At 34.3% G+C, this 25,696-nt stretch overlaps 4 protein-coding genes across 4 annotated transcripts; 2 read left to right on the top strand and 2 right to left on the bottom strand.

Annotated features, from left to right (window-relative positions):
* Positions 1 to 988: 988 nt before the first annotated feature.
* Positions 989 to 5,461, top strand: LOC110719656 (protein SEH1-like). Its single transcript, XM_021898634.1, has 8 exons — positions 989 to 1,446; positions 1,808 to 1,919; positions 2,238 to 2,338; positions 2,463 to 2,540; positions 2,724 to 2,879; positions 4,109 to 4,221; positions 4,486 to 4,612; positions 5,009 to 5,461. Exons 1-8 carry the CDS (start codon positions 1,285 to 1,287, stop codon positions 5,138 to 5,140), a joined length of 981 nt encoding a protein of 326 aa, XP_021754326.1. The 5' UTR covers positions 989 to 1,284; the 3' UTR covers positions 5,141 to 5,461.
* Positions 5,462 to 9,227: 3,766 nt separating this feature from the next.
* On the bottom strand, positions 9,228 to 10,739 carry LOC110719239 (hydroquinone glucosyltransferase-like). The gene is made up of 2 exons (XM_021898138.1): positions 10,148 to 10,739; positions 9,228 to 10,104 (listed from the first exon to the last, which is right to left on the bottom strand). Exons 1-2 carry the CDS (start codon positions 10,737 to 10,739, stop codon positions 9,356 to 9,358), a joined length of 1,341 nt encoding a protein of 446 aa, XP_021753830.1. The 3' UTR covers positions 9,228 to 9,355.
* A 1,754-nt stretch (positions 10,740 to 12,493) lies between these two features.
* LOC110719238 lies at positions 12,494 to 14,022 on the top strand. Its single transcript, XM_021898137.1, has 3 exons — positions 12,494 to 13,231; positions 13,303 to 13,597; positions 13,820 to 14,022. The coding sequence occupies exons 1-3, from the start codon at positions 12,494 to 12,496 to the stop codon at positions 14,020 to 14,022; spliced, it is 1,236 nt and encodes a 411-aa protein (XP_021753829.1).
* Positions 14,023 to 19,624: 5,602 nt separating this feature from the next.
* On the bottom strand, positions 19,625 to 20,853 carry LOC110719655. Its single transcript, XM_021898633.1, has one exon. The coding sequence runs from the start codon at positions 20,596 to 20,598 to the stop codon at positions 19,918 to 19,920; it is 681 nt and encodes a 226-aa protein (XP_021754325.1). The 5' UTR covers positions 20,599 to 20,853; the 3' UTR covers positions 19,625 to 19,917.
* Positions 20,854 to 25,696: the final 4,843 nt, after the last annotated feature.

The raw sequence follows: 25,696 nt of genomic DNA, 5'->3' as shown, positions 1-25,696 counted from the left end.
TGTCAGTCTTCTTAATAATGACGATTCTATTAAATTTGGTTATTTTTTGTGTTCTTTTTATGAAACATCTCATACTCCGTATACTCCATACGGAGTATGATTTTCAAAAAAAATTTTAAAAAAAAAATCAAAAGATGAAAACCACAGTGATACATTGATGTCGAATGGACCTTTAGCTTTCAATTTGGTTAAAAGCGAAAGAATACCAAAAAATTAGGTGTTTAATTCAAGTTATGCTCAAATGTGACTCGAATGGGAACTTTTAACTAAAAAATAAGAGTACTCACAAACTTTAAATGTTGATAGTCGATCTGAGCTAGACTCAAACAAGGCTCAAACTTAACTGAAAAGGAACATTTAAAAAAATTACTAAATTGAAGTAAAAATATAATTAAAGATAATAATGGATTTCAAATTACTAAATTGAAGTTAAAAAAAAAATCACATAAATTTCAAAATATCATTTCAAATTTGAAAATTTCAAGTTGAGCTCATGCAATGAAGTAGATTTAATAAAGGTATCAATTTGGAAATATGGGTCAGGTTTGATGAGGCAAACTTAAATTATGTCTATTTTAAAATTGGATCATACTAAATTACTCGCTTCGTTTCTTATTAATCGCAAAATTAGGGTGTTCACAAAGTTTAAAATTTATAGGGTGGGGCCTAAAAGAGATTTTTTTATAATATAATGTATTGTTGATAGGACAGAGAAATAATAAAAAGGTAGTATAAGTGGGGTTAATAAGAAGGAAAATGATAAACATAACCCTAAGGGCTATGTGTAAGAAGCTAAAAAGGGAAATATTGAGGATAAATTAACATTTATTACACCGATTTGCACGTGATTTTATCATGAATTCCTAACTTAATTCCATTTTAAGAAGTATATTTAATGCTTATATATAGCTTTAAGGGCTACATATATCAGTACCTTAATAGGAAAGAATATTTGTAAAAGTGAGGTTAGTGGGAGAGAGAAAATATAAAATAATAGTAAGCCTTTTTCAAATATAAAAGTGTTGTAATTAATATAAAAAGGATGTTAAAAGAAAAATGTTGCGATTAATATGAAATAAAGAGAGTGTTGTGATTATGCGACTCAAAATCTAAATTTTTTGACATCTCTAGGCTGTGGCCTGGGCTGTAGCGCACAGTTGAGTTGGTTTAAAAAAAATAAAAAAAGAAGGCTTCTCCGAAAAATTGGTGAAAACTAAAGAGGAGGAGCGGGAAGTTAAACCCTACACTACGGTGGCCGAGAAATTAGAGACAGAGAAAAAAAAAATGGAGAAAACAGTGGCGACATTGGAGACTGGAACTGTATGTTCTGCTTGGAATTACAACGCTCAAAGATTAGCTACTGGTTCTATCAATGGCCTCCTCACTATCTTCGATTCTCCTGACCCTGCTTCTTCTTCACCCTTCTCTCCTTCTTCCTCCTTTCAGGTATACTCCTCCCTCTTTCCGAATCAATTGGCTTCATACTTGCTAATATATGTCCTTTCTTTCTAGTTTATGTTTTTGTGCTATGTATTACTTCAATTTATAATGAAAGTTTGCAAATTTCGGTCTTATTATATTTGTACTACTCAATTTATGATTAAAATTTGTAAATTTCAGTCATAATATTTTGGGATAACAATTGTATATTTAGAACTGTCGAATAGGGTTTTTGGGTCGTTTGTGTTGGGTTAATTGGTTGGTTAGTCATGCTACTATGTGGGTTTTTGATTGAATTTCAAATTATGGTTGAACTGTAATTTTTAGGCTGGACAATATGTGATCATCCAAATTGTTCATTGTGAAGGTACATGAGAGTAGCATTGTGAAGGTGTTATGGGTTCCTCCAGAGTATGGAGATGCTGTCGCGTGCGTTTTGGATGATGGTACTTTGTCATTGTGGGAAGAAGTCGCAGGAGGTAACTCTAATTATTGTTGCATTCATATGAAAGAATCATATCGTTGCTCACATTATATGTTATTTTGTATTGGTTGTACTTCCCCGGTGAATGATTTAATTGCAAAACTTGATGCTGACTATTGCGTTGATTATTGAGAATTACGTCTTTATCAAGTTTCAGATGTTTGTTTCATAAGTAGAGTAATATTGTACATATTGGCCATCGTACTACATTACTAATAAGTGAGACACTACTTTCAGAATAGTTATGATAGTGGTGCTTAGTTTCAGTTAGACTATGAAATCTAAAACATATGTTTATTCCTATTCTATACAGATGGGCAATCGCTTCAGTGGAAGATTTGCACTAAGTTTCTGAATAAAAATGCCCGTGTATTAGATATCCAATTTGGAGGTTCCTCTACTTGTTTGAAGTTGGTAAGTGTTAGCTTCTGTTGCAAATTATCATTTTAATGTAACGTAACTTACTGAATGCGTTCTTTTTGGAGCATGATGAACTCCTCGGAGTTATATAAATATGCCCTATATCCCTTTCTTGTAGGTTGCTGCATATTCAGATGGTTATGTCAAAGTCTATGAGCTTCATAATCCCTTGGACCTGAACACTTGGCAACTTCAGGTAACTTACCGCTTGAATATATAAGTGAATACTTCATTAACATGATGACTACTTAGCTAAAGAGCTTTTATTTAGTTAGGAATTTAGGAGTATATATGTAACAGTAGGATCTCTATGTGGTAAACGTGAATACAAGTTTGAAATCAGCTAACAAACTTTTTATTGCCAAATTGTAATGTATAGGCCGAGTTCCAGAATGTTATTGACTCGGTATCTAAATTTGCAAAAGCTTCATGCTTATCAGCATCCATATCGTGGATTCCACAAAAAGGTGAAAGCCAGCAATTGAGCTTTGTTCTGGGGTTCAATTCAGATATACCACAACTCAATTCTTCGAAGGTACTGTGTTTCACTACATTTTTCATTTTGGGTACAATTCAGATATACCGCAACTCAATTCTTCCAGGGTACTGTTGAGTCTAAAATGTGTTTCACAAATTTTCATTTACATGGAGCATCTAAATTTTCCTGACAAGTGACGATTTGATCAGCATGTAGTTATTGCTGCTGTGCTCATGTAGTTGGTCCACATCCCCCCCCCCCCCCCTTTCTTGTTTGTTACTTTTCATTGTGTGGTTGCTATTACTGTCCTGAGCCTTTTGTCTGTTATGGTGATCTTAATTATTAATCACTCTTTTTCCACTATGTTGTGATTTCATTCTTGCTAATAGAGTAGTACTACATTATGTGCTTTTCTCATGCTGACTGGTTAAAGGTCGGCTATATTAATTTTACTTCCTAGGTACCTAACGGGATCCATTATTGGTTTCGTTTTTGTTAGTATTGTTTGCTGTAATGCTCAGGCTTCTTGCAACTCAGATCAAACATTCTGCTCACTGAAAATTTATAGGCATTGCATATACATTAGATACATCACATACATGAAAGGCATGTACTATCTCTGTATCAAATTATTAACAACATTTATCGTAAATGGATACTACAAATTATTTGCAACAAATGTTTTCTTTCTTTTTTTTTTCTTTTTTTTTTACTTCTCATTTCTTTCTATCTCTCTCCTCATCACATGCAACTTTATTTTTCTCTCTCTATCTACTACTCACAAACAAATTTTGCCTAAACGTTGGTGAACGTCACATCGTTGCAAATAAATTGAAACAGAGGTAGTATATAAAATTATAGAAACCTCTTATGAACCCAATGAATATGTATGAGAATCATAGCCAATACGATTTTATGGCATTCCAAATCGCCAGATCTTAAGAAAGTTATGCTACTACTATATTATCATCTACTAATCCGGCTACTTAGAATTGATGTCTTGGTTGCTAAGTCACAGCATACCGAATATAGGGTTTATAAGAGTCTATTTTTCTTTTGTTACATTTCGTTTCTAATAAGATAAAATCTTAAGAAATTACCTTATGTCTTGATCTATATATCTTCCTAGAGATCTCTGATTTTCCACAAGTTTCCTTCAAATCTTTGATAAAAGGGTTTTTTTTCCCCTGAATGTTGATTTAGTTCTTGGTTGGAAATATGTGTGATGAAGTGACCTGCTTGATTGAATAACTTATCCAAATCAATCTCATGTTAGATGATATCAGGTCTGGGAGTTTGATCAATTACATCAAAGGTGGTTTACTGTTGCTGAGTTAGCTTTACCTGAAAACAGAGGTGATCCAGTGCATGCTGTTGCTTGGGCTCCAAATATTTGCAGGTAGCCCTCACCCAAGCTAGTTTTTTTTTTCCTTAATGTCAATACTTAAAAATCGTATTTCCTGATTGTTGGTTGATCGTCTTGAGCCTTTGCTGGTGTGTGGCATCTTGATCTATGGCCATGCAGGGTTGAACTTCACATTCATGGTCTCTAGCCTGTAGTATTATTACTTGGCATTAACCCTGTAAATTTGAAATATGCAGAAACAATGTGCCAGTATTTCTGTTGATTATAATTATATTCCTGCTGAATATTCATTTACAGGCCGTATGAAATAATCTCTGTTGCAACTCAAATGGGTATAGCAATATGGCATGTTGGTTTGAACCCTGATGTTGACGGGCATCTCTCGGTTGAGAAGTTAGCTTTGCTATCAGGTCACCACGGCGAGGTATGACAGCACTTTTCTTTCGTTTGGCATTTAGTTCTCCGAAATATGTTTCAGACTAGATCCTTATCCATGTTTAGCTTGTAAAAATGCACATAATGGAAACACCAAAAATAAAACTCGTGAAGGTTGTCAATTCGAACAGATATTTACTTCAAGTGTTAGTCCCTCCGTCCCTGAAAGATTGACCCATTTCCATTTTAGTTAACATGGTTCCTACAATCTCTACATACTAATAACATACTTAGTATCTGGTTATCTGCTCAACTCAACTCGTAATAAAGTGGAATGTGTGGATGGTGCAAACTTTAAGGTGTGGTGAGGATATCCTTTTGTGATGCATATGAAACACTCTTTTTCACCAAACTGCTAATTGGTGAGGTTCTTGTGTGACAATAGGTATGGCAAACGGAATGGGACATGAGCGGAATGACATTGGCAACCACTGGTAGTGATGGGGTGGTCAGGCTGTGGCAATCTAATCTGAATGGTGTCTGGCATGAACAGGCAGTCTTGGAACCTACTTCGTAATCTTGTAACCGTCCCCTGTATTACGGAGTATCTCAGTTGACCTGCAGGGCCGTATTATATTGTTAGAGTGCTGTATGTTTTGGATTGGCCTGAAATTTGGCTGGCATTCTTTTGGCAACCAAATTCTAGAGAAGATTATATCAAAATTATGCCTCATTTTGTGACAGATGTGAGTAGATGATAGAATTTTTGAAATACTGTAGAGGTTTTTCGTGAGTCTTGCAGTCTTGGCTATTTGTATTGCATCTTACCTACAGTAGTTGCTAATACTTGTAATACTCATTTTGTAGAGGTTTTAACAAGCCGTTTTCGTTTTAGCAACATTAGCAATTTTCCTTGTAATAGTCTTCCTTGCTCTCCTTGCATCATTCATTGTGCACAACCTTTAAATCTTTGGTTGATGATATGGAACTAAAACCTTTGCTCGATAAAAAGCGACCAAGCAACTAAGGGCATGCCATGGGCTATAATTTACGTAGATGTGAAATTATAGTTATTTCTAGGTTCAGTATATTTCGGAACCGAACAGGCGAAAATCTTAAGGAGACGTAGTAAATTGATTAGCTATAACCATATTTGTTTTTTATTTTTATTTTTATTTTTATTTTATTTTATTTTTTGACATTTGCTATAACCAAATATTAGTGTGTACTAAATTAGTGCCTATGTGATGCATGGTAGTAATAGTCTTTTTCCCATAATGGAATACAATATAAAAATGAGGCAACTCATGTGAAATAAACAAATGCAATGCATATAGAAAAATAAAATAATAAGGCAAAATTCATTAAAACTACTATCGAGAAAGAAAAAAAATTATTGTTGATTAGTTGAGTTGAAAATATTTAAAAGTAGTATACATTATATTACATTAATAATGCATATTATTCCCAATAAAACTATATAATCTAGTGACTATATATGACTAAAGACTTATTTATAAATGTCTTTTAATAAACATCAAAACATTAATCAAACAACAAACTAAAATCTATAGTAAAACTATTGACACAACATACATGTAAATATATAAATTACAAATTAAATAATATATCATCTTTATATCCAATAAAATAATTTCAATGGAAATATATACTACTTAGATCATTAAAGGCAATAACAATCAATAATTAGGCAACACTAACTTATATTATAAGTAGTACATTTTCTATTTATGGATTGATGCTTTACATGATATCGTCACTCTTTATTACTATATAAAAATGTGTTTCAAAGCTATCTAATAATTCTAGTTTGATCATTGTTTGTTTATTGCCTTAAAATTTTATTTGTCGATGATAGCTATTTATCCAAAAAAAAAAAAAAGAAACACAAGAATATGTCACTTGTAACTATGTCCGACGTGTTTTTTAAAATGCAGCTTATTTATGAATGTCGAATGTGATAAAATTATCATCTCAATAAAGTGTTTCAGCAAAAGATAATAACTTTTTTGTATTTACTAAGATATTAACTTTTTTTTTAATAATGTAATAACAAAAAATTGATTGATATTTTACATTTTCGAATTAAACATATAATATAGTTGTCAAACACCTGGTCATATATAATACTCCATTAGTCTAATAAACAAAATAAAAAGGAATTTGAAAAAAAAAATTAAAGTGATGTTTTAAAGTAATTTCTTTAATATCAATTACATCGATATGAATCAATTTTTTTATTATTTTTTCGGTAAAACTCAATATTACTCGTTTAAAAGATAATTAAAAAAGAGTTGGAAAACTATTTTAGGTAAATGTGCATGGAAAATTTTAGAACACAATAAAAAGGAATACATTTTATATAGAGATAATATATAAGTTTGGAATAATATTATTATAGTTTTATTATAAAAATATTCCAAAAATAATTTTTTTTTGCTAAAAGGGGAGGGAGAGTTTTAGAGGGAAAAAACAGCACCAGAATGTGATACATGTCACTCCCGGTGTCTGTTTTAGTATTAAGTTATTGATTGAATGCATAATTATCAACGTGATTATTGAATTAGTTTATCTAATTATATATCATGATTTGTCATTACAAATTCAAAAGGAATAACAATCTTATTTTCTTGATTTGGTGATCTGTCTGCAGTGACGATAAATTATTGGGAGTTGAATAACAAATAATCTTGTCTGGTGTGCATGGGCTCACTGACTATTTTACAATTGTCTGATTTTCTAGTTTTCATGCATTGGTTTATGATTATGAATTTGTGGGCTGCTATTAATTTTTTTTTTTGTTTCCTTCGTAGTATTTAAGAAATAATAATTGCGATCGAAATTGTTGTGACTTTTTTGAATGAATTATTAGATGCAATCATGCAACACTACATAGTTTGATAGTTGATACCTGTATGAAAGAGTGGCTCTATTATAAATGGAATAAAAACTACTTGTTTTCGTAGTATTCGTATCGAGCAAATGAAATCAATAGTTACGTAAATCGTTCTTATTATTATCACTAATAAGAATTATAATATAAAAAATGCCTGGAGTATTGTTTTTGGTAATTGTCGGAATAAAAGTATTCTATTTTATTACATGCTTTTTGACAAAATTTTGATGGAATGATATATTGATATGTTACAACGAATCTATAATTTTTTTTTTAGTTGACAGAAACGAATCTATAATAGAGTACTCCAATAGTCATTTTCCAAAAAAAAAAAAAAAAAAAAAAAAAAAAAAAAAAAAAAGAAGTACTCCAATAGTCATAGGTAGGTAAGATACGTGATATGTTGGCTAATCGATATGGACAATGCAATATATACAATTTGTCTTTTTTTAATGATGTACTCCCACCGTATTTTAATAAGTGTTACATTTTAACTTTTTTCACTATTTATATAACGGTTTTGACTTGATTAATTTACTAATATATAAAATACAAATTTTACTGTATAATACATTATTGGATTTGTTATAATGTTTACTTTTATAATATCAAATTTTTTTTTATAATTTTACCAACATATACTTCCTCCGTTCTTTTTACTTGACCTGTTTCTTTTATCACGCTAGTCAATACATAATTTTAACGATCAATAACTTTAAATCTACATAAGTAAAAATTATAAAAGTATATATTATGATAGTACTTATTAAGATGAATTTAAAAACATCCCACGTGAATATGTTTTTCCTTACATATAATTCACAAAAGACGGTCAAAGGAGGGGTGGTTAAAAGTGTAAAAGTCAAAGCGGGTCAAGTGAAAAAGAACGGAGTAAGTAATTACCATAATTAATGGTAAAAGTCATGTCTCAACATGCGTTTTTGGTCAAACTATAACACTTATTAAAACACAGAGGGAGTAATGGTTTAATGATCGAGATTGAGGGTTTGTACGAAAAGGTGGTCAGAACAAGCCATGTTCATTTAAATGCATGTAGTTGTATGTAAGGATTAGGAGTTAGGGATGTCAATGGGGCAGGGTGGGTCGGATGTTGGCTTTTCCATCCCCATCCCGCCTAAAATTTTCATCCCCATCCCCACCCCCATCCCCGCGTTGGGTCCAAAATTCATCCCCATCCCTGCCCCGGCGGGTACAAACCCAAAACCATCCACGCCCCACCTTTCACTTGAATATCCATTCCCACATAAGACACGCTTAATCCCACCTTCCAAATACAACTATACTACATAATAATGATTAAAAAAATCATTGTTAAGTTATACATTTTTTTTAATAATATAATTAAGTCTATTACAGAGTATTATACTTTTACTATATTATTATACTTAATTCTTATATAAAATGGTATAAAAAATATATATTTTTATGTAATAAAATATATGGATGTGGGTATAGGGCGGGTGGGCGGGACAGGTATGAAGTGGGGATGGGGCGGGTATAACCTAAACTCAACCCCGCCCCATCACCCATGGCGGGTATGGTTTTTATCTCCATCCCCGCCCCACCACCCGCTAAACCGGGACTCATCCTCTTAACCCGCCCCACTGACATTCCTATTAGGAGTACAAATGAATACTTCGTATTAACTACCTGCCCCTCCCCCCCCAAAAAAAAATAAAAAAAATAAAAAAAACTACAAGAGCTTATAACTTTATGAACTCGTCGATTGAAAATGAAATTAAACTTGTAATTATAACTATACGCAACATTAAAACATAATCATACATTAATTAGACAATAATTGAAATTCTAAAACATCATTAATCAAGATAAATAGGCTAATCACAACTATTTTTATATGATCTTGTGATTCTTCATCTCTTCAACCACCTTTGCTAATGATTGTTTTGACGATCCATCTTCATCTAAAGCAGCAACAGCTGCATGCTTCAAAGCTCTCATTTTCTCTCGTAGTATTTTTCCTTGTTCTCCTTGCATCAAACATTTTGCATATTCAGCAATTTGTTCCCTATCAATCAAACCCTTCTCATTTGGTTTCACCCTCAATGCAACGTTCAAATCATCAGCTACCAGCACGGAATTCAACTTTTGTTCGGCATAAAGCGGCCAAGCAATCAAGGGCACGCCATGGACTATACTCTCTAGAGTCGAGTTCCACCCACAATGAGTCAGAAACCCACCCGTCGAACCATGACTCAATATTTGAACTTGAGGGGCCCAATTAGGCACCACTAAACCTAACCCTTTGGTCCTATCTAGAAACCCTTGAGGCAAATACTCAAGTGGGTTATCAATATTATTAGCAACACCAAAAAAAGAAGCATTAGATTTATTATTTGGGGTTTTAACAACCCACAAAAATCTTTGCCCACTTAACTCAAGCCCTAATGCTAACTCAACTACTTGCTCATATGAAAGGTTCCCACCACTACCAAATGACACAAACAAAACCGAATCACTTGGTTGCTCATCCAACCATTTTATAGAACCCGACCCATCTATCAACCCGTCTTCTGAACCGGACCGAATTACCGGTCCAATGGGGGTAAACCGGAGGAATATTAGCTTCTCGACCACGATCACTCATTAAGTATTTTAAGGCAACCGGTTCAAGATCATTAAAACTATTGATCAAAATCCCAGTGGCATCAGAATAGCTTCCTACCAAGTTAATAAACAACTGATAGACTCCATGCTTTCTATCTTGAACCGGGTCAGGAAAATCAGCCCCATGAACCGGAACTAAACCGGGTACAAAATGAACCGGGTCGGGCAAATCCCTGTATTCACAAGAGTGTATCTTATCCAATTTTGGTAGAGTACAAGCACAGCAAAATCCCAAAGCACTAGTAAGGAAAAACACGTACGACAACGCGCCAAACTCTTGAGCCATATGTAGGATACTTGAGCCCAAGAGATCAACAACAACTGAAACTAATCGTGTTGCCTTTGACAAGACTCGGAGGGAGTCACGAATCCCCAGAATGGACCGAGTAATGGTGAGAGTAATCCGACTCTCAATGGTGCAATCGGATTGAAGATCAGAAACATCAATGGGAGAAACATGGATGTAGGAGATGGAGGGTGGGAGGTTTTGGAGAAGAGACAGTTGGGATTTCGAAGGTGGTGAACCGTCGTTGAGAATGAGAATGGTTATGGTAAAGTTGAAGTGAGTGAGCCGGGTTGCTAGCTCTATGAGTGGGATGAGATGACCCATCCCTGGTGTGGGGATTATGGCTATGTGTGGTGTTTCTTGCATGTTGAAAGGGTTGTACAATGTTTATGAGTGTGTTGATAGAGTTAGTGTTGGAAGGGTTTATATAGAGTGAATAAAGGGGATTGAATAAGGGAGGAAATCCGTTGGTATTAAACTAGCAAGAAAACAAATTAGTTGTTGGAAAAAAATTAACACATTAATTACAAAGGCTATGTTCATTTTACATGATCTGATCATATTCTAATTTTTCTAATTTAATTTGATCTTATGTGATTTGGTCTGATTTTTATATTAGACTTATTTAATTATCATTTGAAATGTCATTAGATTCGTATTAATATAATAATAATATGATTTTTCAAATGTAAAATTTGCATATTTTATTTACAAAATTAAAGATATTTAAGAATAAATAAATGCAAATAAAAAGATAAGATAAAATTTGATTTAATTTGATTATTTCTAGTATGAGAAAATACGAGTATCAAATTATAATAGTTGAAATGAACTAATTTGACCAATACTAGTTTACATTTACATATATCATTTTTGCTAATGTAAAATAGGTTCACATATATCACTTTGATCAATAATACTAGAGTATAACTGTATAATACATTTATGTTTCATAAATGAAAGGGAATCCATTAGTAATTAATGTAGCAGGGAAACAAATCAGTTGCTAATAAAAACACAAATACGTTTTATTCAAAAATTACTCTGTATTAAATTTTAAAAAAGTTAATATCACTTCTTCTCTACAAATAAAAGTCATAACTCATAATTGTTTCAAAATAAGTGTCTCATTTCTAATTTTACACTATTTACATGCATTACTTGACAAATTTTGGTGTAAGACTATACATTATCACATATTCTACCAAATAAACTTTGTATAATAATATTTGTTCTTTATATGATAGTATAAAATTAAGTTAAAGTTAATACATGATTAGTGTAAAAGACAAACTAATGTAAGTCAATACATACAATATTTTTTAGTCATATAAAAAAGGTGTATAAGTCAATTAAATCATCTTAAACTATACGTTAATTAAAGTATAACTAGTGTGTGGCCCGTGCGTTGCACCGGGTTGCTACTTTAATTAAACCTTGTTATTATATATATGTATTTAACCTTTTTGGTGTTTTTTTTCCTTTTTTTATTAGTCCTTGTGACTAGCACTTATATACATTTATTTTCATATTTATAACATGGTTGCTAATTGGCTTAGATGGTTAAATAACCATCTTTCCTACAAGAGGTTAGGTGTTCGAATGTTCTTATATGGAGTAACAATGACGTGGCGTAATGATTGAGTGGTGATGTGGCATATGAGAGATTGAGTAGGTGACATGGCGTAAGTGAAAAGATCTACGTGGGTAGGGAGTGTTAGGATATAATTACGTTGTGAGATATATTTTGTGATTATATTTGTATATATCTTGTTAGGAGTTTTTGGCATGTTAGGTTAATGTTGTAAGCCTATATATGTGTGTTTAATGGTAAAGGCTCATTAAGCCATTTTCTCCTAATTGTTTTTATTGAAGTTTAACATGGTATAAGAGCCCTCCAAATTAGAGTTTTTTTTTTTTTTTTTTTTTTTTTTTTTTTTTTACGTTCTTTTCCCAGTTTTTTTTTTTTTTTTTCCAAACACAAACCCTAGCTTTGTTCTTCTTTTCCAGATTGTTTGCGTGTGTTCCTAGTTTGTGCTTCCGCTTTGTGTGCTCTTTATTGTTCTTCTTGAGTTGTGATGACTGGTGGTGATGATGTTCAGCCCCCTAAGGGCCCTCGCTATGAACCGTTTTCAGCCTACTATCTCCATCCGAGTGAAGGTACAGGGGCTGTGATAAGCCCTATTATGTTGAAAGGAGACAACTATGAGGAGTGGTCTCGTTCTTTACGCAATAACCTCCGTGCGAAGAACAAACTCGGTTTTATTGATGGTACTATTAAGGTGTCGGATGCTAAGTCTCCTGATTTTGATCAATGGGGCATTGTTAATTCAATGCTTGTTGCTTGGATTGTTAATACATTGGATGTTTCTGTGCGATCAACTGTTCGATTTCCAGACCATGTCAAATCTTTGTGGGATGATCTACGTGATAGATATTCCCTTGGCAATGGCCCTCATATTCTAGAGTTAAAGGCTCAAATTGTAGATTGCAAGCAACGTGGTAGGCCGGTGGCGGTGTATTTTGGTGAGTTACATAAATTACAAGATGAGTTGGCTAGTTATGTTAAAATTCCCAAGTGTACGTGTACGGCTGCTCCTGAATATGCTAAAATTGTTGAGAGTGAATTACTCCATCAAATTTTTATTGGTTTAGACCCAAAGAAATTTGGCAGTGTGGTGTCTACTCTCCTCATGATGGACCCTATTCCTTCTCTCAATGTGGCGTATGCAAAGGTTTTGTCGGATGAACGCAAGCAAACCGTCTCGGATGTCACAATAATCGTCCAGATGGTGCTGTTGGGTTTGCTGCGTCTGGTACGGCTCAGGGTCGGACTAATTGGTCGAGTAGTGGTGAATCTTGTGTATGTGATCATTGTGGCAAAAAGGGTCATGTGAAGGAGAAATGTTTTGATCTACATGGCTGGCCCGAATCTTTTAATTCTAGTGGTCAGCGTGGTGGTCGTGGGTCAAGTAGAGGTGGCCGTGGTGGTTGTGCGCAAGGTTCTAGTGGTCGTGTGTTTGCTGGCAGTGTGAGTAGTAGCTCAAAGCAAAATAATGGTGATGATATTAATAATGTTGACCGTACAAGTGCTCCAACTTTGAGTAATGAACAGTGGGCTCAATTTATGAGTGCTACTAAGGGTGTAAAAACCCCTCCTTCAACTGACAATAATTCTCACGGTATGTATAATTCGGATGAGTGGATAATTGATATCGGAGCATCAAATCATATGTCGGGTGACTTAAATTTGTTTTATAATTTGCGTGATATTTTATCTCCCGTTAGTTTGCCTAATGAGAAAAGTACTACGGCCACTAAAGAAGGGAAAATAAAATTGAGTGATGGTTTAATATTAGACAATGTTTTATTTGTTCCTGAATTAAATTGTAATTTATTGTCAGTGTCTCAATTATTAGAAAAGCAAAAATATATTGTTCTTTTCACTAACAAGCTATGTACTATTCAGGTCCGCACTTTGGAGAACCTGATTGGAGCGGGGGTGCAGTATAATGGGGTCTATCTCTTCCGGCCGGTCCGTGCTCGTAGTTTTCAAGTCAATTCTTTGGTGGTCAAGATGCAAGTATGTTATGGCATAGGCGTTTAGGTCATCTTTCTATGAAAGTAGTTTCTTCTTTACTTGGAGTAGCTAGTAGTAGTATGAATAAAAAGTGTGGTGTGTTTGATTGTCATATTTGTTTTATGGGTAAACAACCCCGACTCTTTTCCTTTGAGTATGAATAAAGCATATGGTTTGTTTGACTTGATACATTGTGATATTTGGGGTCCGAATAGACTATCGTCTAGTTGTAATGCTAGATATTTTCTTACTATTGTGGATGATTATTCTCGTGCAACATGGGTATATTTGATGATTGGAAAACATGAAGAGGGAAATTTGGTTCGTAATTTTTATTCTTTGATTAAAAATCAATTTAATAAAAAGATTAAAATTTTGAGAAGTGATAATGGGCAAGAGTTCTTGAGTTTAAGGTCCTTTTTCGATAAAAAAGGAATATTGCATCAAACATCGTGTGTTGATACTGCACAACAAAATGGTCGTGTTGAGAGAAAACATAAGCACATCTTAAATGTTGCACGGGCTTTACGTTTTCAAGCTAAATTACCTAAGTATTTTTGGGGGGAATGTGTTTTAGCTGCGGTTCATCTTATCAATTTGACTCCGACTCCCATCTTACAAGGAAAATCCCCTCATGAATGTTTATTTGGTAAACCTCCTTCTTATGATGAAGTGCGTGTTTTTGGTTGTTTGAGTTATGTTGTGAATAATTCGCGTGCTAAGGACAAATTTGACTCAAAGTCTCGACGGTGTATTTTTGTTGGTTATCCATATGGAAAAAAAGGATGGAGGTTTTATGATTTAGAGACTAATGAGTTTTTAATAAGCCGAGATGTGCACTTTTCCTTTTATTGATATATTTGATGAGGCGGAGAAAGTGCAATGGGAAAATTATTTTAATCAAGTTAGATTGTGGGATGATGAAGACTTTGATAATGATTTGCATGTGCCTACACCTGTTCGTGAGATTGTTAGTGCTTCTGATGTGGCCTCTTTGCAAGATATGCATGCTACTGTGGAGGTTAATAATTTGCATGGTAGTAGTGATTCTTTGCATGGTGATGTTAACAATATGCATGTGCCTGATAATGATTCAATTGGTGATGGTGTTGCTACTGCCTCTCTTGAGTTGAGGGGGAGAACCAGTGCTCATAGTGACGTGGCAGGGGGTAATACTCCTAACAATGTTGAGGTTTTGGGTCGTGGTCATCGTACAAAAATCCCATCCTCGAAGCTCCGTGGTTATGTGACTAATACGGTTGTTCGATAGGCAATAGACCCCACTCCATCAACAATTACTGCTCCCGTCTCTCAATCACGTTCTTCAGGTAAACAATTTTGATATAGCTTGTTATGTTGATTATAACAATTTTTCTATGAGACACAAGTGTTTTCTGACATCAGCTTCAAAGGGTAAAAGAACCTTCCTCGTTTAGTGAAGCTGTGAAACATGTAGGGTGGCGTAAGGCGATGAAAAAAGAAATTAATGCTTTTGAACGAAATGGCACGTGGACATTGGAGGACTTACCTCCAGGTAAGAAGGATATTGGTAGTGGTTGGGTGTATAAAATTAAATATACATTTACAGGTGAAGTAGAACGACTTAAAGGTCGTCTTGTTGAGTATGGCAATCCATAGGCTGCATGTGTTGATTATAACGAGACTTTTGCACTTGTGGCAAAAATGGGGATTGCTAGACTTTTCTTTCTGTTGCTGCTTCTTTAAATTGGAAGGTGCATCAAATGGATGTTCATAATGCCTTTCTTCATGGTGATTTGAAGGAGCAGGTGTATATGCAGTTACCTCCAGGTTATAACTGTCCTACTCCAGGGAAGGTTTGTAGGTTGCGTAAGTCTCTATATGGTCTGAAACAGGCTCCTTGGCATTGGTTTTCTAAATTGACTAATGCCTTGAAATCGTATGGTTTCAAGCAATCGTATGCAGATTATTCATTATTCAGTTATATTCAGGGATCAGTCTCTCTGCATGTACTTGTCTATGTTGATGATCTTATTATTGCTGGTTCTTCTCATGATGCGATTATTCGTTTTAAATCGTATTTGAGTACATGTTTTCATATGAAAGATCTTGGTGTGTTGAAGTATTTTTTGGGCATTGAAATTGCTCATGGTTCGGAAGATATATTTTTATCTCAGCGTAAATATGCTTTAGATGTATTATCTAAGGCAGGTATGTTAGGTTGTAAGCCTATTGATACACCTATGGAGCAAAACCATCGCCTGGTATATGCCGAGGGGAGCCATTCTCTCAACCTGATTAGTATCGTCGCTACTAATCGTCGCTTAGTTGGTCGACTTGTTTATTTATCTGTAACTCGTCCAGAGTTGAGTTACTCTGTTCATACTCTTGCACAGTTTTTGAGTAACCCGTAGGTGCAACATTTGGATGCGGCAATCAGGGTACTTCACTATATCAAAGGTAGTCTTGGTCAGGGTATATTGTTACGTCCTATGAAGGACATGTGTTTGACGGCTTTCTGTGATAGTGATTGGGCAGCGTGTCCTTTGACTCGTCATTCTTTGTTAGGTTATATGGTTTTTCTTGGTCGTTCCTTTGTCTCGTGGAAGACTAAGAAACAACCGACAGTATCTCGTTCTTCTGCTGAACCTGAGTATCGTGCTATGGCAGTTCCAACTTGTGAATTAAAGTGGTTGAAATCTTTGTTATCCTCTCTTGGTATTTTGCATCCCAAGCCTATGAAGTTGTCTTGTGACAGTCAATCTGCTCTCCATATTGCTAAAAATCCTGTTTTTCATTATCGTACTAAGCATATAGAGGCAGATTGTCACTTTGTTCGTGATGAGTTGGTGAATAGTAATCTAGCTACTGCGTATGTTCCTATAGGTCATCAATTAGCAGATATTTTGATGAAGGCACTTAGGAAACGACAGTTTGGTTTTCTTCTTAACAAGTTGGGCATTCGTGATTTACATGCTCCAACTTGAGGAGGAGTGTTAGGATATAATTATCTTGTGAGATATATTTTGTGATTATATTAGTATATATCTTGTTAAGAGTTTTTAGCATGTTAGGTTAATGTTGTAAGCCTATATATATATGTGCTTAATGGTAAAGGCTCATCAAGGCGTTTTCTCCTAATTGTTTTTATTGAAGTTTAACAATTTCAGGTTCATATGGATGTAGCTTCCTCGAGTATATCAATTTCTTCTAGAGTGTGGTCTCCTCCGCAAAGAGGATATTTTAAACTTAACACGGATGGCTCTTGGATAAGCTTGGGTGATGCGGGTGCTGGTGGTATCATCCGTTGTGATAAGGGGAAGTGGCACATTGGCTTCTCCATGTGTATCAAGACCCTAGGGGCGGCCTCTGCTGAGTTGCTTGCCATTAGGGAAGGCCTGAATACAGCTTGGGAGAGAGGCATTAGGTTCTTGGAGCTGGAAACCGATGCCCAAGCTCTCACCTATATGATCCAAAACCCATCCTATTACAATGATCACCTTCTCTCCAACATCATCAGAGATGTTTCTGAACTCCTACAAAGAGATTGGCAGGTCACTGTGCTTCATGTAAAGAGGACTGCAAACAAGATAGCCCACGGCTTGGCTGACATAGGCAGAAACTCACAACATCCTGGCCTCACTGCTTCCTACACCAAGGAACTTGCTCACGCCCTTGCCATGATTAATGGCGAATAATCTGATGACTGCTGCTGTTCTAGAGCCATGGCTTGGCTCCCCTACTACTATCTATTTATTGCCTTCGGTAGTAGCAGCCTCCTGATTTGCAATTTTCTATCTTTGAGCAATCATGGAAGACCCTTTTGATCTCAAACAATGATTTTCCTAGATGTTTTAATCATCTAGTAGTAATATAGTTTCCCTTTCCTTGTTAGTAGTAATATAGTTTCCTACATTATTTAGCAATTCTTACGGAGTATCAATAATTGCACAGTCAGAGCTAAGAGGCCCAAGTTTGGGTGATCAAGTAGCCCATTTATAGCTTTGAAATTTGGGCATAACGAATAAGGAACCCAAGATAAGGAATATAGGCCTATTCTGCTCCTGTGTATGAATAGCCTCTTTCTACGGCCCACCAATTCTCTGGATATTCATTTTCAGGCCCGATTATATGAAATGAGCTAAAAAGGATCCTAGTTTTTTGGTAAGGAAAATCGCATTGCCAAACGAAACCTCGCATAGGTCAACCAACCTTGTTTAGTTGCTTAGTAGACTGATAGGATAGTACCTCATTCCGAAATGTCCCTAAATCCTAATATGATTTGATTCTCAAATGTTGTGAGCGTGAAGTGGAATACGTGCTGGTTGTTTGGTGTTCGCTTGGGGTAGAAACTAGCTAGAAAGAAGCCCTAAGTTGTGGTTGTATTAGTGAGTTATCTGGAAATTTATGAGAAGTGCTGTAGGCTCTCAGAACAATGACTTGAGAGTAAGGGTGCACCATCTAGGGGGAGCTAGGCTGTTGGGATATTCCATGTTTGTGTGTTACTTCTCTTATAATTACGTTCATCTACCTTGGATAGTTGCATTGGGTTGTTAAGTCATGTTCTCTTCATCTCATATATATTTATTTTTTAAAGCTTGTAATTGTGACATTAGAATCTTAATTAATAGACAATGTAACTCTAAGTACATGATACGTAAATGGCTTTAAAAAAAAAGTACATGATATGTAAATTATTGCAATTGTACAACACGACCAACGTAAACCACAATCTGGCTCTAAGTATTGAGCAACATACATAAAGCTTGGGCTTTACCCACACGATATGTCGCGGTACCTTGTTATTCCAATTTCAACCCTTATTACAACTTATTATTGTACGACGTTATAATTGTTTTCTGATAAAAATTGTACACATTATGTTAATGAAAACACCCACAAGCAAGAAGAAGATCGAGATAGTTCACTTCATAAGACCAAAGGAATTTAAGTCTTATCTTTAAGATTATAACCAACATTACTCTGTATAAATTATTTTATTCAACCAATTGCTACTATGTGTGATTGTGCAACTTTTCATTAATTTGAACTTTTTTCAAGAGCTTTAATTTACTGTGGAAAAAAGATGCACGTTGTGAAAGTAAATATATCCATACAATACTCGAGACTCTTTCACCAAGTACACAATTTATCGTGTTCATTTTGATTTTTAGTCCTCATTTAAGCAAGTTCTACTTCGTTAAAGAGTAATTTTCTAAGTCAAAATTAATGCATGTGAACTTATAAAAATTGAAATCAATTATAGTAACAAAACAACCAGAATCACGAAATTTAAAAGGTATGGAAATAAATGATAGGATCAAAATTAATCATAGGAAATTCCAAATTAAATTTTTACTATTGTACCTTTGCCCTAGTGATGTTATGAAATTTGAAAAGTCTTGTAAAGATATCCAGTATTTAATATAGGTCTGTTATATGGCATAGATCAATCACAATTCACAACTAATGCCATGCTTTGCATTGCCTTTTTAAAAAAATATTTTGGTCCACCATGAAAGAATGAAGTGATGCTCAACAAATATATTTATTGCTATACTATATGAGACATATCGCAAACGTTAGTTATTGCAAATCAAGCTCCGTAAAAGCAATTATGCATAGCTGAAAAGACACATCAATACAAGTATATTTGATCAATACTCGTGGATCAACTCTCAAACATATATTCATCGATCACGTACTACTTTAACACGCATCTACTTCATTTAACATACATTTAAGTTACATAACACCTAACTTCAGGTGTACTGTACCCGGAACAACCAAGAATTTGTAACCGAGTTAAAATGAAAAAAAAAAAAAAAAAACTATAAAAATATTAGCAACTATTCATAAAAGAAGGAAAATTAATAATACAAGTTCTTAAAAAGTTAATATACTCGATTTTACTTTATGTATTTATATACCTTAATTTATATACTAAATACAGTAAATACCCGTAGAAGCAGCCGTGAATCGATCCGACATCGTTTTCCTAACCAACGAACTAATCTCAGGCGAAAAGCAAACTTCCGGAACTTCAGGAATACTAGAAAGCCCATTGGGCTTTTCATAGACAACAAAATACCTACCACCATCAACCACCTTGTCTTTTTCTTGGACCTCATGATCCAAAAACCATGGATCAGGGCTGCTACTACTACTATCATAATTGGGCTTCGAATTATTATTATTGGGCTTGGAAGCCCTAAAAACAGACCTTAGAAGCTTCTGGAAAGATCTGGATACCTTCGAGGTTATCGGCTTCTTCGACGGCGGCGGTGGTGGTGGTGCACGGCGGTGTTCGGAGGGAAGACGAGGCATGGAGTAGGTTCTAGATGAGTTGATGATGGCGGAGTCGAGTTGTCTTTGGAACGAGGTGAGCTCGAATGAGTCGTAGAGGGTGCTCCCACAATCCCATATTGGTTTCTTATTGGTGTTATGGTTGGTTTTTTGAAGGTTTGGTAATTTTTGTTGATCATTTTTTTGTGAATTTGTTTGAGTTTGAGTTTGAGGTTTTTGCTCCATTTTTGAGAGAAAATTGAGGAGAAAATAAGGTGGGTAGGAAAGTATGAGGGTGTTTATTAAGCAATAGGGCACCACAATATGCGGTTTATTCATATGGAAGAATGGGACCAATTATATATTTTACGTACGGCGTGTTTATTTTCGTGTATGGTGCAAGGGATTCTCATGTTCATAGTTGACTAGATGCTCCTAGCTGAGTTGGGTTCCCGGGGAGTAGTTCGACTCGGATTCTTTATTCGGCAATCAGTTGTTGGTTGATGTTTAGTTGTATTTATTTGACCAATATTAATTAGAAAAATAAGACATATACTTAAGGTGGAACAAGTTTTCTAGTATTAAATTTTAAAAAATAAAATTAAAGGAGTAGTTACTTATTGGGATTATACGTGGTCAGACAGTCAGACTCTTTCTTATCATGAACTAAGTATCTTTCAACAAAGTCACATATGTCTATATTTTCTTTTATATATGGGTTAATAATTTTAATTTATGGTCAACATGTTTAAAGTTTGACCTTAAAAAGAGAAATGATGAAATTAATTAATTAGTAACAAAAAAAAGTTAATACTCAGATTTGTTAAATTTAATTGCAAATTTACAAGAGATGAATAATTGTACCAATATATATTAGCTACACTTATTTTGTACTCTTATTTATTACTCCGTAAAGATTAAAGAAGAAGAATGCGTCGCTATTTTATTTAATTATAATTTCACTTTTGGTAATCCGCTTTTAACCTAACATTGATACATGCATTTATGCATAGTATTGTATTAAATGAAGAAACTGGATGAAATATTGTAATGTACGGGCTAAGATTTTGACGCGTAAAAAGTGATAGCGATAAGGATTAGTTTTTTTTTACGTATACATTGGATCCACTAACTTGAAAATGGGTTTGGAGAATGCATTAAATACTTAAATGGTTACCCTCAATTGAACACGTTACATATAAATTTACCATGTAATATTATAAGAAAAAAAATGTATGCAACTAATCGAGTGGGATTATTAGGGAATGTTTGAGCAACATATTATAGTGATTTTAGATTCAAATTAATATGACAATATTGTGACCGGAGAAGGTTTTTTTTTTTTTTTTTTGTATTAAAAAATTAAAGTTGGTTAAATCATCCATAATCACTCGCTCTATAATACTGTATAAAGTAAAGTTAGTACACAACTACATATAATATTATTTCAGATAAAATAAGTTAAACTAATGCCAAACAAAGCATTAATGTACTTGCAAGATATAATTAATAGTTGGAGTATGTATAGGATATTTATTAATATGTTGAAACAAAAGAAAGCAAAATAAGAGGAAAAGATTTTTCAAATTTTTTTTAATACAATTTAATTAAAAAGACATACACATGTGATGAATATATTATAGGTTTTCAAACATAATTATTTTAATAAAATTTCATGCAAATATCGCGTGGAATATAGTCATATAGTACAATCACCAAGGATGCACGGACACGCCAAAAATCTGAAGAGTCCGAGTCGACACGCGTGTCGGACACGGACACGGATGAGACACGGGGCGACACGTGTCCGACACGCAGAAAACCGTGTCCGATTTTTTTTAACCGTTTTTGATTTTTGGACACGGGCCGTGTCTTGGGCTGACACGGGCCGTTTTGGTATGGACACGCGAAATACCTAAATTCCTATGCTTTGCCTCTCTACCTCTTTCCAAGTTTCCAGTTCTCAAACTCTCAATCCTCTCATCCTCTCAAGTCTCAACTGAACCCCTTGCTGCTCACTTGCTCAGTCGCCGACTTGTAGATCTCACCGTACCGCCGGCTTGCTGTCTCCGTCACCGCCACTCGCCTCCTTGCCGGTTGTCAGGGTTGCTGGCCTGGCCCTTGCTGCTCGTGGCCTTCATCTCTCATTGTTGCGGGGGTTGCTGGAGTTGCTGGCCTGGCCCTTGCTGTTCGCCTGCTCGTCCTCAGCCACCACCTATCACTCCACCGCCCACCTTGTCGCCCGTCGTCCGTGTCAGCCACCAGGTATGGTTCTTCTCTACTTTTTTTTTTAAATTCAATTAAAGTTCTGAATATGCATCCTTGGATGTCGAGAAGTGAGAGAATGTCGGTGAGAATGGAGTCTGGGAGAGAACTTAATCGGTCTTCATTTTCTGAGTCTCCGCCATTGTTGTCTTTAATGGAGCTCAATTTCAGCCTTTTCGTGCTTATTTCTTGGTGTTCTGTCATTCAACAATTGAGCTCCATTGTTATCTTTACTGGAGCTCAATTTCTGCCATTCAACAATTGCTGTGATTCTGAAGTGAATTCGAGTAATGCTAATTTGGGGAATTTTTTAGGGTTTTAATCAGTGTAAGTGTGTAAGAACTTCTGATTTTCTGAAATTCAATTGCTTCAATAATTCAATTTGTTGTTCGTCGTCAGCCAGACAACCACCGCCCACCACCGTGTTTTGACAGTTTTGTTGATTACTTGATGAGATGTTTGATTTTGTGTTATGTTTCTAGTTTTGTTTGATTACTTGAAGAGTACTATTAAGACATGTCTGGTTTGATGGTTTCTTGATATGTATCCGACTATGTCCGTACACTTTGTTCATTTACTTGTTTAATTAAAATTGTGTGTTTTGAGGCTAATTATTTAGTGTTTTATTGAATTAGTTGTCAAATTCTCGTTTTTTTAATATATTATATGCCTAGTTATACACCGTACCCGTGTCCCCTATTTTAGGATTGCCGTTTTCCCGTATCCATATCGTGTCCGTGTCCGTGTCCGAATCTGTTTCCGTGCATCCTAGACAATCACTAGTTTAACTCACGTGCAATACATGGTTGTTATTAAATCTTATAACGGGCTGTTATATATTGAATTTATAAAAAAAATATACTCGTATTACTAATTTAAAAATAAATATAACTTGAATTTTAACCTATATCCATGTCAAGATCATAAACACTAAGACTTGATTTTTTTTTTTCTAAAAAAAAAAGGATCTATGAGGTTTTATTTAAATAAATAAAAATCTAAGGATAGTATCCGCGTGCGGTGCATTGTTATTATTGATACGACTTTTAAGAGTAGAAAAATAAAGTATATACATATACGAAGTATATTTAACAAAATGATTTTATTTTTAATTGAATTTAACATTATTGCAAAAAATAAAATTGGAAGAAAAAAAAAAGTTGGTATTATTATTGTACAGGGTAGTATAGTTTAATATTATTTGCCTAAAATATGTTCATTTTCTAAAATATACCTAACATAAAATACTATGTATATGTTAAAATATACTCCATATTACTTTAGTGTAGATGAGAATTATTATTGTTAATAATGTTAAATGGAAAGAAGATATTTTTTATTATTATAAAATAATTTCATTTAAGAATCCGAGGAAAAAAAAAGGAAAGTAAAATGGGTGGAAAAATTTTTAACCAAGAGATGACATGTGTCATTCTTAATTTCGCTTTTAGTATATAATTATTATTGATGAAGAAATTGCCCTACCCCCGAAATGAAATAAAAGATATGTGTCTTCAAAAAAAAAAAAAAAAAAAAAAAAAATTGATATGTGTCAAATTCAACTTATCTACGCTTAATTAAGGAAAGGCCTAGATAATCTTCATTGTGAACGAATTGTGATTATGACCCATATATTAAATTATAGTCCAGTATGAACTATGACACCTAAATGATTTTTTAATTTAAATTAACATGCACGTTATATATGTATCTTAATAATAGTCAATTCTTTTTTTTCTTTTTTTTTTTTTTTAAGTTAATAATAGTCAATTCTGACCAATAATAATGCAACTGATCGAGCATATTTAATTAATCTGTAATTCAGTATCGTACACTTGTTAGTTGTTAGACATGATCTATATTATTCGCAGCATTTAATTATTTCTGATAGATATTTTAATTAGGGCCTTGGATTAATTAAACATTTATAGATTTTAAGATTTATATAATAATGTCGATAATCGATAGAATGGAAAAAGTCAATATCATGTCATTTACTGATCGCCAACTTTGATTATAATAAACCAAAATCCTAATCTCCATGATCTGAGGATAATTTAACCGATGCAAATGTACTCGTTGGTTGTTTGGCATTTACCACTGCCAAATATACTTGGAAATTAAAGTTGGATTAAGGGTTACTCCCATGGTCAAATAATATACTTAGAGTATTGCTTATTACTCCCTCTGAAATTTCCAAAATCTTTAATTTATACTTTGAATATTTTTCTCTTAGGAAAAAATATTTAAATGTAAAGTTTAAAAAGTGACGAAGGGAGTACTATTTTCATAGAATCATAGTCAAACTTATACTAGAATTTTGAACAAAATTTCTCACTGAAACATACATAAATCATAATCGATCATGTGAGAATGTGAAATATATTTAGATTAATTCGTCAATTTATGTGTAATTTTATAATATCAACTACTTCGTTTTTACGTTTTTATTTAAGATATTATGTTTTAAAAAAAAAGGAAAAATTGTAAAAAATAATCCTAACTTTGCTGTATTTTTTTTTAATCTCAGTTTTGGATTATTCTGGAATAATTCGAACTTTAGGGGTTTTTTACTTTCTTCAATTCCAATTACCGGTGACCGGTTGAATAGGTTATTATTTTTTTTAAGTGACACGTGTCACAAGTTAATTGATTAAAATAATTTTAAAAACAAACAAAATAAAAAAAAAACAACAACCAAACCCAAATTTCGGCCACCCAACGTCGGCGACGACTGCTACTATTCCCCCTCCCCCTGTGCCCGCTAATTCCCCTCCCCCCGCGCTAGTGCTACAATCCTTCATTGGGCTTCATTCTTCTACCCACCTTCAAACCTCAAGTCCTCAACAATAATCTCCACCATGAAAACCAAAGCCACAAGCCAACCACATCAAAATTGGGACTTAGGAGGAGAAAGAAATCTGGGTGGAGAAAGGAGAGAGAATTAAGGGAGGAGATGAGAACTTGTGGTAGAGGGTGAGAGAGGAGAAAGAATAATTGTGGCGCTGGTCGGAGCTAAGGGCGGTGGTGGGAGCTAAGGGGCGGTGGTCGTGAGGGGAGAAAGAGAACGGTGGCGTCGCCGTTTCCCCCCACCCTTGAAAATTCCGTTTTCCTTGGTGGTTTTTGGGGTTTTGGCTGCGATTTCCTTGGTGGTTTTTAGGTTTTTGGCTGC

The sequence above is a fragment of the Chenopodium quinoa genome, unplaced genomic scaffold, assembly GCF_001683475.1.
Source record: "Chenopodium quinoa cultivar QQ74 unplaced genomic scaffold, ASM168347v1, whole genome shotgun sequence".
Classification (NCBI taxonomy): Eukaryota; Viridiplantae; Streptophyta; class Magnoliopsida; order Caryophyllales; family Amaranthaceae; genus Chenopodium; species Chenopodium quinoa.
The sequence above is the reverse complement of the archived record's forward strand: the minus strand, read 5'-3'. Positions and strand labels throughout refer to the sequence as shown.